General features: G+C 35.5%; 2 protein-coding genes across 3 annotated transcripts; both read right to left on the reverse strand.

Annotated features, from left to right (window-relative positions):
* Window positions 1-4865: 4865 nt before the first annotated feature.
* On the reverse strand, window positions 4866-9315 carry LOC103319072 (ADP-ribosylation factor-like protein 2). Of its 2 annotated transcripts, XM_089044827.1 has the most exons (8): window positions 9019-9315; window positions 8876-8936; window positions 8480-8565; window positions 6684-6794; window positions 6473-6583; window positions 6014-6176; window positions 5464-5544; window positions 4866-5117 (listed from the first exon to the last, which is right to left on the reverse strand). In XM_089044827.1, exons 4-8 carry the CDS (start codon window positions 6746-6748, stop codon window positions 4980-4982), a joined length of 558 nt encoding a protein of 185 aa, XP_088900953.1. In that variant the 5' UTR covers window positions 6749-6794; window positions 8480-8565; window positions 8876-8936; window positions 9019-9315; the 3' UTR covers window positions 4866-4979. The 2 variants fall into 2 exon arrangements, with proteins under 2 accessions (XP_088900953.1, XP_016647710.2); XM_016792224.2 differs by lacking the exons at window positions 8480-8565; window positions 8876-8936; window positions 9019-9315 and having other exon boundaries at window positions 6684-6869.
* A 2035-nt stretch (window positions 9316-11350) lies between these two features.
* LOC103319073 (cocosin 1-like) lies at window positions 11351-13160 on the reverse strand. The gene is made up of 3 exons (XM_008220566.2): window positions 12859-13160; window positions 11766-12471; window positions 11351-11660 (listed from the first exon to the last, which is right to left on the reverse strand). Exons 1-3 carry the CDS (start codon window positions 13046-13048, stop codon window positions 11531-11533), a joined length of 1026 nt encoding a protein of 341 aa, XP_008218788.2. The 5' UTR covers window positions 13049-13160; the 3' UTR covers window positions 11351-11530.
* Window positions 13161-13757: the final 597 nt, after the last annotated feature.

Below are 13757 nucleotides of genomic sequence, written 5' to 3' on the forward strand. Positions count from 1 at the left end.
AACTCATATCAATAAAATAATATTTATTATGGAACCCAACTAATTTTGTAGTGGAAGACAAATGAAAAGTGAATATTAATGTTATTAAATTAATATCCTTACTAGTAGCATTTTTGCACACTACATTAAACAAAAGTATATGCTCACCCCATCATTAAAATGTGGCACCTGTCTCATAGTTAAACTTAGTTAAGTTTTATGTGAGAATTAAAAAATATATATATGAAAAAGGGCCTACAACCCAGCAATTCTCTCCTCCTTTCTTTTCCTTTCATTTTCCCTACTCCTCCTTCCTCTCTCTCTTCTTTCTCATCTTGCCGGCATAGTCTCCCTCACTTTGTTTCTTGTTTAGCCTTTCAATGTCCACAACTAAGTCGTGACAAATCTAAGACTAGGTATGCAAAATGACGTGGCTTGAGCATTGGATTGAAGAGCGAATTAAACAAACACAGAATCTACCTTGACACCACAGTGGCGAGGTGTACAGGGCGGGTGCCTGCCCACCTAAAATTTTTCAAAAAAAATAAAATACATATATGTGTTATAAGCCTAGCCCAACAATCAAAAGAATTAAAAACAAGGGAGATTCACTATTATACCCAATATACTGGCCCAAATTATAAAAATACCCTATATAAAATAGACTTTAGAAACACACCCAAAACTCATTTACAACATAACAAAAAGGCCTTGAACTTCTTATAAATTTCAAAACTGCTATCAATTTCTTAAAACAAGTCCAACTCCAAAATCTCAGAAAAATACCCAAAACATTCAATAGAACATCAAAGTAATTTAATAATCAATATTAAATTCAATAAGGTCAGCTGTCATTTTTTGAATTTTTTTTGGGTTTGTTTATAGAAATTCAATGGTAGAGGGTTTATCTATAATATTAGTGATACGAATGAATATATCACTAAATATCTCTAAAAACAAACCATGCCTATATGTTGCCCATCCTTGTGGTCCCATCTTCTCTCCTTCTCTTTGGCTATTAGACTTCTTTATTATTATTATTTTTTTCTCTCTCTCTCTCTCTTTCTTTCTTTGCTACCAGACAACAGCAAGTTTCTCCCTCTCCTTTTTTTTTGGGGGTCAAATTCTTCCTCTATTGGCTACATCTTCTATTATCTTGGGTAGGCAACTTGGCAACAACATCTTCTCCTCTCCTTTTGTCACCAACAAGGTATTATCCTCATTCTCTCATTTGCTATATATTTTAATTATAGTTTTAATTTAAAATTGAGTATTCTAGGGTTTAATTGGGGATGAATTATAATTTTGAGATTTTGTTGAAATTAATTAGGGCTTTGATTATTCTAAAGCTACAAAGATCATTACTCTTCCGTATTACAACTCTTCCACCAATTATTACTTTAAACTTCCCAAATTCAACTTTGGATTTTTCTCGAATGATAGTCAAAGATAATGTCGCAAAAAGTTTGTAGAAATTTTAGTGTAACTTTCTGATTATTTTTTTGTCAATTTTTAAGGTAAAGACATAAAAATGAAATCTCATGACACATGGCACTATGCGAGAATGACACTCATTAAAAACACTAATGTCGCATTATTCAAGTGCTGCCACTTGTCATTCTCTTTCGTTTATTATTATTTTTGAATGCTTTAACTTCCAAAAATCATAATAATTCATTAAATAGCATAAAAATATACACACCAAAATTCTACAAACTCAATGTGACACTTTCATAAAAAATTCATAAAAAAATTAATGACGACTTCTTAGTTTAAAAAAAAATAAAAATTATGAAACTTTATTGAATAGTAAATGAAGCGATGTTGAAGCTCTAGTGAGTCCTTTTAAAGCTTTTACGAAACATATTTTGGTGGCAAACAAGTGATGTTGCAAGTTCCTTTGCTTTTTGGACAGCGATTTCCTCCCTAAGCTTTGCCATCTTTTCTCTTTTCCTCGCCTGTTGTTTGTGCAGAAGAAACACAAATACCCTTTAGTGATCAAAAGAAAAGTCTTGAATTGAACTCTGAAACATACAAAATGCAAATATCTGATCCAGTTACATCCATCCCCATGCAATTTATACCAAATGTCTCTCCTGCCTTGCTGAAGACAGGCTCCACATATATCAAAAATGTTTTTGACCCAAATAATGGTGTCTCAAATGTAATCTCCCTTTTTGCATGTAACCTTTTTCCAGAACCTCCTTGAAGTCTTGAGATTCCTTAACGCCGACCCCAGTAAAAATCTCAACATCTGTTCTTCCTATAATGTGCTGGCAAGAAGAAAGAACAGAATATAGTTAAGGCGGTTTAGTGTCAGAGTGTCACTTAAGCAAGGCAGTAATTACCTCCTTTTAAATTACATTGAAGTTATACAGCAATCCTATCAAACCTTGAATAAGAACTTCAGTGGTAATTAATTACCTCCTCTTGCAAACTTGGGAAGTGATTATAGATAAACCGATACCGCAATACTTCAGTAATAAAAGTAAAATCAAATTAAGGCAGGAAAAGTATGAAGAAGACAATTCTGGTAAAACCCTGAAGCCAAAAATAAGAAATTAGACCAAATTGAGGATTTTCTCTGAACTCATGAGTAAACAGAGAATAGGGGTTTATTAAGATGTAGAAATAACAGAGGAAAACTGAGACAAATGTCAAGATTACATTGGAGGACCAAGTAGCATGTATGTACATTGTATACCTCCTCCAAGTAATAGAATTTGGAGAAAATAAAAAATTCAAATTTTTTTATTCATCAAGTAGCTGAAACAAGGCAATCAAGAACTTAAAATTCTAGAGAAGAACTGAACTCAAAATAAACATAATTAACGAACTTCAATCTTAAAAACAATAAACTCAAACATTTGCATTGCAAAATTCTTGGATTGGTTTTAGTTTATTAAGATGAGAACAAAAGTGTCAAAATGATTGAACAACTCAAAGAAGAAAAAGATAGAGCCATAGGTTATCTTAAAGGGTGGTGATTTTCTCATTCCCTTTTTGTACTATAATGAAAAAGGAAGTGTAAGTGGACAAAAGAGGAGTGGGAACATACAATTTCTAACAAAGGGAGTGTAAGTGAATAAAAGAGGAGTGAGAAAATCAGCTCTCATCTTAAAACACTCAAACAATTATTAATAACGAGCATTCATGACTTACATGAGATCTTAGAAGTCAAGAATAATGAACATTGGAACGGGAACCAAATTTCCGTCGATCCTTACAAGAGAATGCTACAAAACTTAGATTCATTCTGATATACGAAGTACGGATCCACGAAAATTTGATTGATGTTCCAATGTTTATTTCATAAGTGCTCGTTATTAATAATTGTTTGAGTGTTTTAAGATAATCTATGGCTCTATCTTTTTTTTCTTCGAATTGTTAAATCATTTCAGATATCTCTTTAGTTTCAGCAGATTTTTTGTTGTTGGGTAAATGTTTGGTAGGTGTGCAATTTTTCCCATTTTGGACAACAAAGTTTTAAATTTGGAGTTAGTGATAAAAGACATATCTAAACTAATTACAAAAGCAGAGAATACGGGCTTTTTATAGCCGGATGGGGATGGAAATGAATGTTCCACTTCCACCTATCATTCATGATTCAACTCATACTTTTCTTGCTGTAAAACTCACTCAACTGTCAACTCATGCAAGTTATCCTTTATTTTTGAATAGTTTGCATGTAGTGTGTGTGTCTAACGTTTTCGCCGCTAAAATGTTTTTATATCCTTTCTTTTTGGGCTTCTTTTGACCCAAAAAAGAACTTTTCTTTTTGGGCTTCTAGTCCCATGATGGCTTTATGATCCTGGCCTCATCTTACTGTCTTTGTTCCTTTATTTTGGGCTACGCGGTCTTACCTGGGGTCGTTCTCTAGCAAGTATCTTCCCCTTCTATTCGTTTTTTTAATTTAATTTTTCTGCTTTGGTCATTCAAACCATACAAAAGAAGCTATTATCTTGAATAGCACATGTACCCCTCTAATTCGTTTTTCTCTTTTCATATTTCTGGTTTGTTGATTCTGGTGTGAGCATTCATCAAGCCTTGAGGACCCATCTGGTGACCGCGGCGCGTCTTGTTCTGTACTCATGGTGTTGACATCCTTGAGCACGCTCGAAAGTGGCCTTGAGTTCGATTACTTGAGGATTTGAGACTACAAAGTGAGCACTCGCATCTGGTTCTATATACTCTTGGTTTTAAAATCTTTGAGCAAGTGTGAAACTAGAGTTGATTTCCAGTCCTTTATGACAGGAAGGTCAAAAACTTAGCTCTAAATCGGCTACATTGTCATATTTGTACAAATTTGGAAGCTCGGAAATACGAGATAAGTGATATTCTGTATTTGTGAATTTGAGTATTTGAGGAAAATGTTCGACCAAGTATATCGGCATGAGTTACGCTCTTTGGAAGTAGTTTTTGTCATGTTTCACCAGAGGCTCACAATGACTTCCTATGTGGAGAATACGTCTTTACAAATGTTTCACAATCTTATTTCGTTTAAATATCGTGTGGGAAGTATTTTTCTCCGATATATACAGTGGTTTTTTATTTTTTTTATATTTTTGGTGGTGACAATCATATTTTGCATATAATATTTTGGTTATACATATTTGAATGCTCAATGAAAGCATGTGTCGATATTATTATGATGGTGAGGTGATCTTCAGGGTTAAATTGCAAGAATTGTAAAATGGAGTCTCAAACCGAGGTAACATCGAAAGTAAATGTGGAGTTCAAACCACAAGTGGTACTTGAATTTGATTCTCTTGACTCCGCTGAAAAATTCCTGGGTTCACCGCTGAAAAATTCTGAGGTCCGCCGCTGTGCACAAGGCTACAACTACAACTACAACAATGCATTTTCCCTCATTTTTAACAGCAAAGTTTGCTTCAAACTCTGAAAGTTCCATTCAGCTTTCCATAAATACCAAGATAACTCTCCACCTCAATGAAAAATCACTCAAAACACAACCAAAAATAAAATACTCAAGATAGGCATTAGTCCAACACATAGATCCGAGAGGCAATATCTTGGACCAACCAATCAAATCCCTCAAGCAGTCCATCTCCCGTGTATGCACTGCAGCCAACAATTTCCCAATGCCGAGTTTTATCCATCGCCTCCAAGTTCAAAACCTAGACGGAAGTATAATAGATAAGTGTTTCAGAAACTCATAATTTTAAAGGAATGCTCATCTTCATCTGTATGTAAATTGTTTCGAACATGTACCAAAACTCCTTGAAAGATTTCACATAACATTGTTGCATATAAACTCCACAAACATGATGAGTAAAACCCATGCCGTTGTTGCATTTGTCATCCAGATACTAAGACAAGTGAATAAACTATCTAAAGCAACATAACGAAGACAACGAACAAAGCTGTCTACGGGCAATGGGTAATCAAAGCATGCAAAACAAAACCAGGGCTACATTCACAAATTAATCCTATGTGTGTATACACGCTGACCTAGAGCCTTACCTTAGCAATTTCTTCTGGAGTAAGGGCACCTTTTATGTCCTGTTTATTTGCTAGTATCAATAAGGATGATCCAGATAGCCTCTGTCATATCATCAAAACAAGTCAGCTTCTTTAGAACATTTGACCAAAATAATGGTCATAACTCACAAGCGCAAGGATTACTCCTCAAAGCATTTCCTAGGTCTTATCATGTCGATATTCGTTTCAGGATTCCGGACCAGCAACATTATAAGTTATTTAAGAGGATGTGATTGCTTATCCAAAATTTCAAGTGATGCATCTCAATTACATAATTAATCAGTTCACAGCCAGCAAAAGTTAAAACAGTTATACACTCGTACAAGACTCGAGAAAATGCAGCATGAGTTGATACACTCAGAACATGCTCACATACTAGATGGATATCCTAAAAGCTGGAACTGCAGATGAGCACATAAATTGTATCGTACATTAAAGGAGGTATATGAATAACGAAATCCAAATGGGTTATTTTACACTAGGTACAAAAACAAAAAGAGTGAGTGTATAATGAAGTAACAAGCGAATATACCTCTTCCTTCAAAAGATTATCAAGTTCCATTTTGCAGTCATCTAACCTTCTAAGATCTGAACTGTCAACTACCCATACCAGGCCATCAGTTTGCTCAAAATAGTTTCTCCAGTAAGATCTTATTGTCTTCTGTCCCCCGACATCCCATATATTAAGGGTATACCTGCCAAGATCAAATTACAAGCATTTAAAGTTTCCATATCATAATAAACAAAAAACTGCATTGGTGCCAGAGTTTTTTATGGTCTATAAACGAATCAATGAAATAAACAGTTGTCAATAATCTGGGAAAACAATCCCCAAATTGAGAAAATAAACACCCAATCTCCTTAATAGGAGCCCAAGCATTCCAACTATCTCTATATATGATTAACCCACAAACTATTTTCATAACACTTTGGTACAAACAAATACAAATGTAAAAAAATCATGATTTGGGGTTAAGCGTAGTTCACTTACTTTTGGTAAGTGATGGTCTTGATGTTGAAGCCGAGTGTGGGACTGACAACACTGGTGTCCTCTCCATTAATCTTGAGCACAATGGTAGTCTTGCCGGAATTGTCGAGCCCACTTCCCAAACAAAACAAAACAAACAAACCAACGATTACTTAATTCTCATATCATAAGAGTGAACAAAAGGCAAGAGAGGGAGAGATGAAGTTTCACTTACACCATGAGTATACGAATTTCTTTTTCCTTCCTTTTAATTTTTCGAATGATGCTGAGAAGCCCCATTTGTTCCCTCCCAAAAAGAATCAGATTGAGCTTCTCCCCAGTAGAGCTTCAGATGATTCGATGAAAATCAGGATTAAGGATTGTCATTTGTAAATCAGGGCTCTTAATTTTAAAGAAAACTGAATTGACAACCAGGGTAACATGGCAGTACAAATTTATGGCCTGTCTCGTTGTTTTGCTGGCAGTTTTTGGGCCTTTTAATAAAGCATTTTCTGACCAAAAAATAAAACAAAACAAACTACAAGTCAGCTCAGCTCAGGGCCATACTCATATTCTAATCTAAAAGACTACAGGATCCAAAGCAGCCCGGTCTTCCTCAAGGGCCTAAAAGCAACTCCAGCGGTTGCCTTTGCCTGGGTAGGAGGATCCCAAGCCCCGTTTTACGCTTCCAGCGGGCCTAAGCTGCCCTGGCAGAAGCTGGGTCCCATGAAACCAGATCAGCTCAAAGGCAAAACGATATCGCGCTCTAGCTCGGGTTTGTTGACGTCAGCGATGACGTCAACAATAATAAAAATAAAATAAAAAACTAAAAATTTCAGAATTTAAAAAAAAAATTTATAGTCATATTCTTCACTTCCTACATAAAAACTTATACAAATTCTTCTCCTCATACTTCATGTGAATAGTGATTGCCATAATAGGTGAAAACACCATTTTGCAAACGCCGCTACCATTCACGTAAATAGTAATACCATTGCCCTTTGCTATGACAAATGAGTGGAAGTGCTTTGAGACATCCATGAATTGGGCCTAGCCCTCACTTGGTTATTTCTTTAACTTCTCTTCTCTTTTAATAGCTGTTTTTTTTTAATAAATAAAATAAAACACCGTTTTGCAGTTGGATACTTGACTTTGTCCAGTAAAATGAGGTGCTTGATTGAATTGAAATAGATTGTAATCATGCCACAAAACAAAACAAAATCTTCAACATTAATACTAATTTCATGCTAATTTAAACACGATATTAACTAAAAACAATACCTCAATTAAAAAAAAAAAACTTAAACATTATACAATCGAATTAAACAAAACAAAACACTTTAAGTAAAAAAAAATATAACTATGTACATATTTATATTTACTTTCATTTCCCAATTAGGTCCTTAAACATAATAAAGCTCATAATATGAGAGTGAGACATGTATTAAAATTAGGTCCTTACACATGTATTAAACATAATACAGCTTAATAAAGCTCAAAATTAGGTCCTTACATATGTATTAAACATAATACAGCTTAATAAATTGTTGTCAATATTATCTTCAACTTGTATTATTCTAAATTATAAGAACAAAGCATCCCTCCATATAGTTCCTTTTCATGATTTGTTTTGGTTCATGGAAACACAAGTGGCAGCATTGTTTAAAAAGGCAGTTTGATTTCTATTAATCTAATTAGGAAATTAAAGTTTTTTAAGGAAACAAAATCGGAGCTTTCATCTAATATATTCAATATAATAAGTGATGGGTTTGTTCAGCACTTCAGCTTAGCCAATCGAATGGAGATAGAGACTAAAGAAAGCTTATTCACAACACAAGGCAAATATTAGCAAATGAAGACCCTGAAATCTGACCAGAAGTGTATACAAACAAAAACTCTTCGTTATAACATGAATTTGGCAGATGAAAAGAATTAAAAATAGAGGAAATTTATCCACAAAAAACAATTAAAAAATCTTCAGAATTTCTGCAGAACATCAAAATCTAAGAGAAAGAGAGAGATGAAGAATACCTCAAAGAGTGGCAGAACTGCTGCTGGAAGCTGCAACCTGCTCCAGAAATTTCCTATTGATCTGCACGAACTGCTGCTAATCAAACCTAAATCAATTTGAATCAATTTGATAAATTTCTAGGGCTTCCATTTTATTTTAATCAAACCTCAATCAATTTGAATCAATTTGATAAATTTATAGGGATGCCATTTTATTTTAATCAAACCTAAATCAATTTGAAAAAACACCCTAAATCAATTTGAACCACAACCCTAAATCAATTTGAAAAACATCATGTGCAAACAACAGACAGTAACTAAGCTAAGAACCACAGGCCAGCTAGGTGGAGAAATAATCCAAACTTGACAGGATAACAAAGAAACTCAAATTCTCAAGTAGTTTATGGCGAATCATACCTGACAGAGAGAAAGAGAGCTAAATAAAATGAAGAGGTGGCTGCGAACTGCTGTGCTGAATCTACGAATTGCAGACAGATAGAGTTAGTTAGAGATTCGAAGGGGGAAAAGTAAAAAAAGAGAAAAAAAAGAGACAATCTGACCTGTGATGGCAGCGATTGAGAGAGGTGGCAGCTTAAGAGAGAAGCGGAGGCTGACATAGGGCGCTGGCTGACAGAGGGGTTTGCCTGAGAGGAGGTTTTGCGCATAGAGGATTGGCGCAGACAAAGCCTCTGTCAGAGAGGATGAGAGCGAGGAAGGCTGAGCGAGATGATGGCTGAGAGAGGTTTGGGGCAGACGAAGCTCAATTGAGAAACCCAAATTTGAGGGGAGCTCAGGAAGAAGAGGAGGAGGTGGTAGTGGAAGAGAAGTGGGCAGCAGGGTGGAGGTTGTGTTAGGTGAGGGGGCTGGAACCAGCGAGGTTTGGGGTTGTCAATGTTGGGTACTCGTTGGCGGGGAACTCTCTGACTGCTGTTTTTCTCGTTTGAATTTCTTTTAATTTTTATTTTATTGAAAGTAAAGTTAATAGTGTTAATATTGGGGTTAAGTGGGTGGCCACATGTCAACAAATTATACAAGGGACACGAAGGGACATTAAAAATAGAGACAACAGATCCCCTCCCACACGAAGGATCCAATCCTATTTGGACAAAAACTTTGGCTTCTTTGATTTTTTGAGAAGCCCCAGTAAATCTCAGTTGAAAGAGGGCTTGTACCCCCTCTGCTGGGAGCCCAAGATAAAAAGTTTCATGATATATGCCCATTAAAATATTGGCTATCAAGTGCAAGCTCAAGACCCATGACCCAATCCAATGGTGGTCTCATGTCAAAGTGCTCGTCTCATATCTCAAGACTCGACATTCTCAAATATAATAGGCTCATTCCGTTGCAAATCTCAAATACAATGGACTTGTCCATTAAAAATCCAATTAGTGAACATTTGGTTGAAAGTTTCAAATTCACAAATTATAAATTAATGAGCTCAAATCCAAATTGCCTTCAATTCTCAATCATCAAACTAAAGCCCAAGTGGTACAAAATTACACAAATTAAATCATTGCAATTTGGAACTACATTAATTTGATCATGCAATCTAGCATCTCACTAGACGCAAGCGCAACTAAATTGAATTCTTGGTTTCTCCAACCAAATTCACTCAAACACTTTTCCAAATTCAATGAATCATTCACTTATTGCGATTCATCAACTACGTTAGTTTGATTATGTTAAGGATACATAAGCATTGGAAGATTTTCATGGGCATTGAGCTCGGTTATGTTCGTTCTTCATCTCCGAGCTTCTCTTTTTGATTTTTGAAGATTTTCTACCTCGATTTCTTCATTGTGGTTGGAAAAATAACAACCAAATGTTATTCAACCGGTACAGCATGACCGGTTATAATTTGGGCCTTCTTCATACAAAAATCTGGTTTAATAGGTGGAGATGCGCGGGCAACCTCAGCTGTGTTGAGGTTCAAAACAACAAAATTTTCTGTTTCTACAAACACAACTCATTGACTGATAAACACATACATAAAGTGCCAACCCAAAATGTACAAGTAAATAACGCGTGCGGGCCATTCGATTATTGAAGTCGGCGGCACAAAACATGAATTCTTGACTTGCTGCTTAACAATAATAACCAATGTTAACACAAGTGTCATCTAAACAATAGATATATCCTAAAATTATCAATATTCTCTTTGTGGTTTTTATTAAATTCCTATATTTCTTTGGGCACTTCTGTGTCTCTGTGATTCTTATTCTTCATTGTCAAGTACACATTTGATGTATGATTATCTTGGTAGTGGCCTATTGTTTCTTCGTTTAGCGTACGTTTTGAACTATTTGAGAATTTTAACTATGTTTATATGAAGATGTTGATACATCCTTACAATCATGTGACATATCAATAATAGGCTTTAATTCTCTGAAATTGATTCAATGGCAGCGAAGGAAGATTGATGTAACAATTAGCAGGGAGTTGCTCTATGCAATGAAGTGCTTCCACTACTTCAACAACAAAATAAAGGAGGTGATAATTGTAGGTATTTTTAATGGCGACTTCATATGGTTAATTTTACTTAAAAATACAGACTGTGTAGCAAATGGAGATGCTAGCACGTTGAAAATAAAAATACATACGAACAGAGAGTATGGTTGGAGGTGAGTTTTTTCAATTCCTCCTTAAATATTACTGTAAATTAATATTTAATGTGAAGCCTCCTTCAAAGTGGGGCCGTATACATTTCCACCACCCAAAAGGAGGAAATTGCCAATTCAAGAGAACCTCAACCTTCACAGCCTTCGAGACTCGTTGGTAAGAAGTCTACCATGACACAAAGTCCAAAGAAAATATTTTATTTTAGGTGGGAGATTGAATCTCCATATGAAAGGAGATTTCACATTGATCCGCACAATCCTTTAGAATAAGAGAGAAGCAAAAGGAGATTTCACATAAAAAATGATCCACACAATCTTTATTTTATTTTATTTTATTATTGAGAAATAAACTTGTATTTAAATAGTAAAAAATTTATACATCACATAAAAGAGGAATTAAGCCATGAAATCTTGCAGTGATCAACATGCATGGATCTGCTTAGATAATGATTGATCAGATCTTTCTAATCCTTGAGCTGAGAAGACCCTGCAACTCTGGAGTTATATTAAGGGCTATCTGTAGCATCTCTGGTGATAATGCCCCCAATGCTGATGTCTTGCCAGCTAAGTCTTCTAGCACAGGTCTGCAAAAATCATGACAAATTATTATTCCTAAATAAAACAAAACAAATAACAATTATATTGTCTTGCAAAAATGAAGTATTTTTATATGATCATCTTCTGCTTACTGGGAACTTGTGATGACAGAGAAACACTCCAATCCATTTTTCCCTGCAAGTTTAGCCACCATGAAGAAGCTTGGAACCACAAACAAATCACCAGCTTTGACTTGTGTGTCCAAGGCCAGTTTACCATCAAGACCCACAATTTGAATCTGCCCACTCCCTCCAGCAACATAAACTACTTGAACTGTAGCATCAGCTGTGTAAATTGGGGAGCTAATTGCATTGGCTTCAAGCTTTATGAGGCTTGCACTTAAACCAGCCTGTTTGAGAAATGGAAACTCCTTCTCAGTCAATGTTGTTGCACTGGTGATCCTGTGGACTAGTTTGTGGGTGGAGTTTTCACTGGGCTTGGGCATTTTGGTCTTTTCATCTTCACCCAGCTTGATGATCAAAACCCCAGTCTGGCTTTTGGTGATTTTGTCTGCTTCACCTTTGGTAATGTTGTAGGCCTTGCTCACAAACTCAGTTGAGAAGCCTCCAAGCAAACTTTGGGTTCCAGCTAGAAGGAAATAGGTGAATTGACCAGGAATGTATGCTCTGGTAGTTTCACCCAAGAAGACAACAACAAGTTCCTCAGAGTTTGAGCCTCCATTGTTGAACCACCATGAGACTGATCCAAGTGGTATTGGTATCACATCCCCTTTCTTGAGCTTAATCACCACCTCCTCTGATGTGTTAGGGAATACCATTCCAACTAATCCATCATCACCTGCATCAATATGTCATTAATTAATCCTATAAATTTTCCAACTTCTAGGTTTACAATTGGACATTGCGTATGTTTGTCTGACAATATAAGTTTGGTAAGCGAACAATATATATCCATCGTAGCAAACATCATAAACAAAATTTTAAGGTCAATGAGGAAACAAATGTTTATGTTAGACCACTTTTAATTGGCCAAACAAAAATAAACACGCACATACACACGATCTTCAAACTTCTACGAGAATCGAATAATTGATCAAGCTGATTATGATATGATAATATAAGTTTGGTAAGAGAACGTACCATATATATCCACTGTAGTAAGCAACATAACAAAACTTTCATATAAAAGGTCAATGATGAACAAAAATTTTATAAAAAAAATTACCTTGAAGAACATATCCCAGTTTGGAAGAATCAGCATAGTGAGGAAGAGCAAAGCCATGAGGTTGAAGAACAAGCTTGCCTGCACCAACCTTGGCCTCAACAAGAGCTGGAACATCTGAACTTGACCAAATGTAATATGCTCCACCATCTCCCTCAAACAACTTCTGGGCTTGCTTGGGTGTTAAGTCCATATTGGCTTCCACCTTCAATTAGTTTCAAGAGAAAGAGAGAGACCAGAAAATCCTAAAGCCTACAAACAAAGCAATACAGATCAGACCTGATGAAGTTTATGGGTGAAGACAGAGGTGCAGGAGTTCCATTATATAGAGAAGAAGAGAAAATTTAAATGCTCTTGATTTCTTCCACATTTCCTGTCTTTTTCCATAATTATGTTCAAATATGCCACGTGTCTTGGTTCAATTCAACCAATTTATGTTCAAATACGCTTCTCATTAGTATAAAGTCAACAGTTGAAAATATATTTTACAATAGATGTATTATAGTGGCACTACAATATATATATATAACGTACATTATTAGGCTAGAGTCAACAGTTGAAAATTTCTTTAACAAAAGATTATGTACTGTTTAGATGGGGTTAATAATTGAAGTATTCCAGGAATTCTAATGACACTCACGAATTTTGTTGACTACACGCCTTTTCAATTTTTGTCACCTAAAGTTCCAATTTTATCCACTCTCTGGCCGATAGCTCAATGCCGACGATGAGAATGACGGGGAGGTAAGAAATTGGAGAGGTTAAGTTTATGTGAAGTAAGGAATTGGTATGTAAAGAAGTCATTTGCATTAATGAGATAATGAGCCGTAGGCAATTCCTTTTTCACTTCAAGTTATTCACCTCAAGCCTAACTCTTTAAACCAAACTCTGCAAACCTTGCT

The sequence above is a fragment of the Prunus mume genome, linkage group LG2 (assembly GCF_029339155.1).
Source record: "Prunus mume cultivar Tortuosa linkage group LG2, ASM2933915v1, whole genome shotgun sequence".
Classification (NCBI taxonomy): Eukaryota; Viridiplantae; Streptophyta; class Magnoliopsida; order Rosales; family Rosaceae; genus Prunus; species Prunus mume.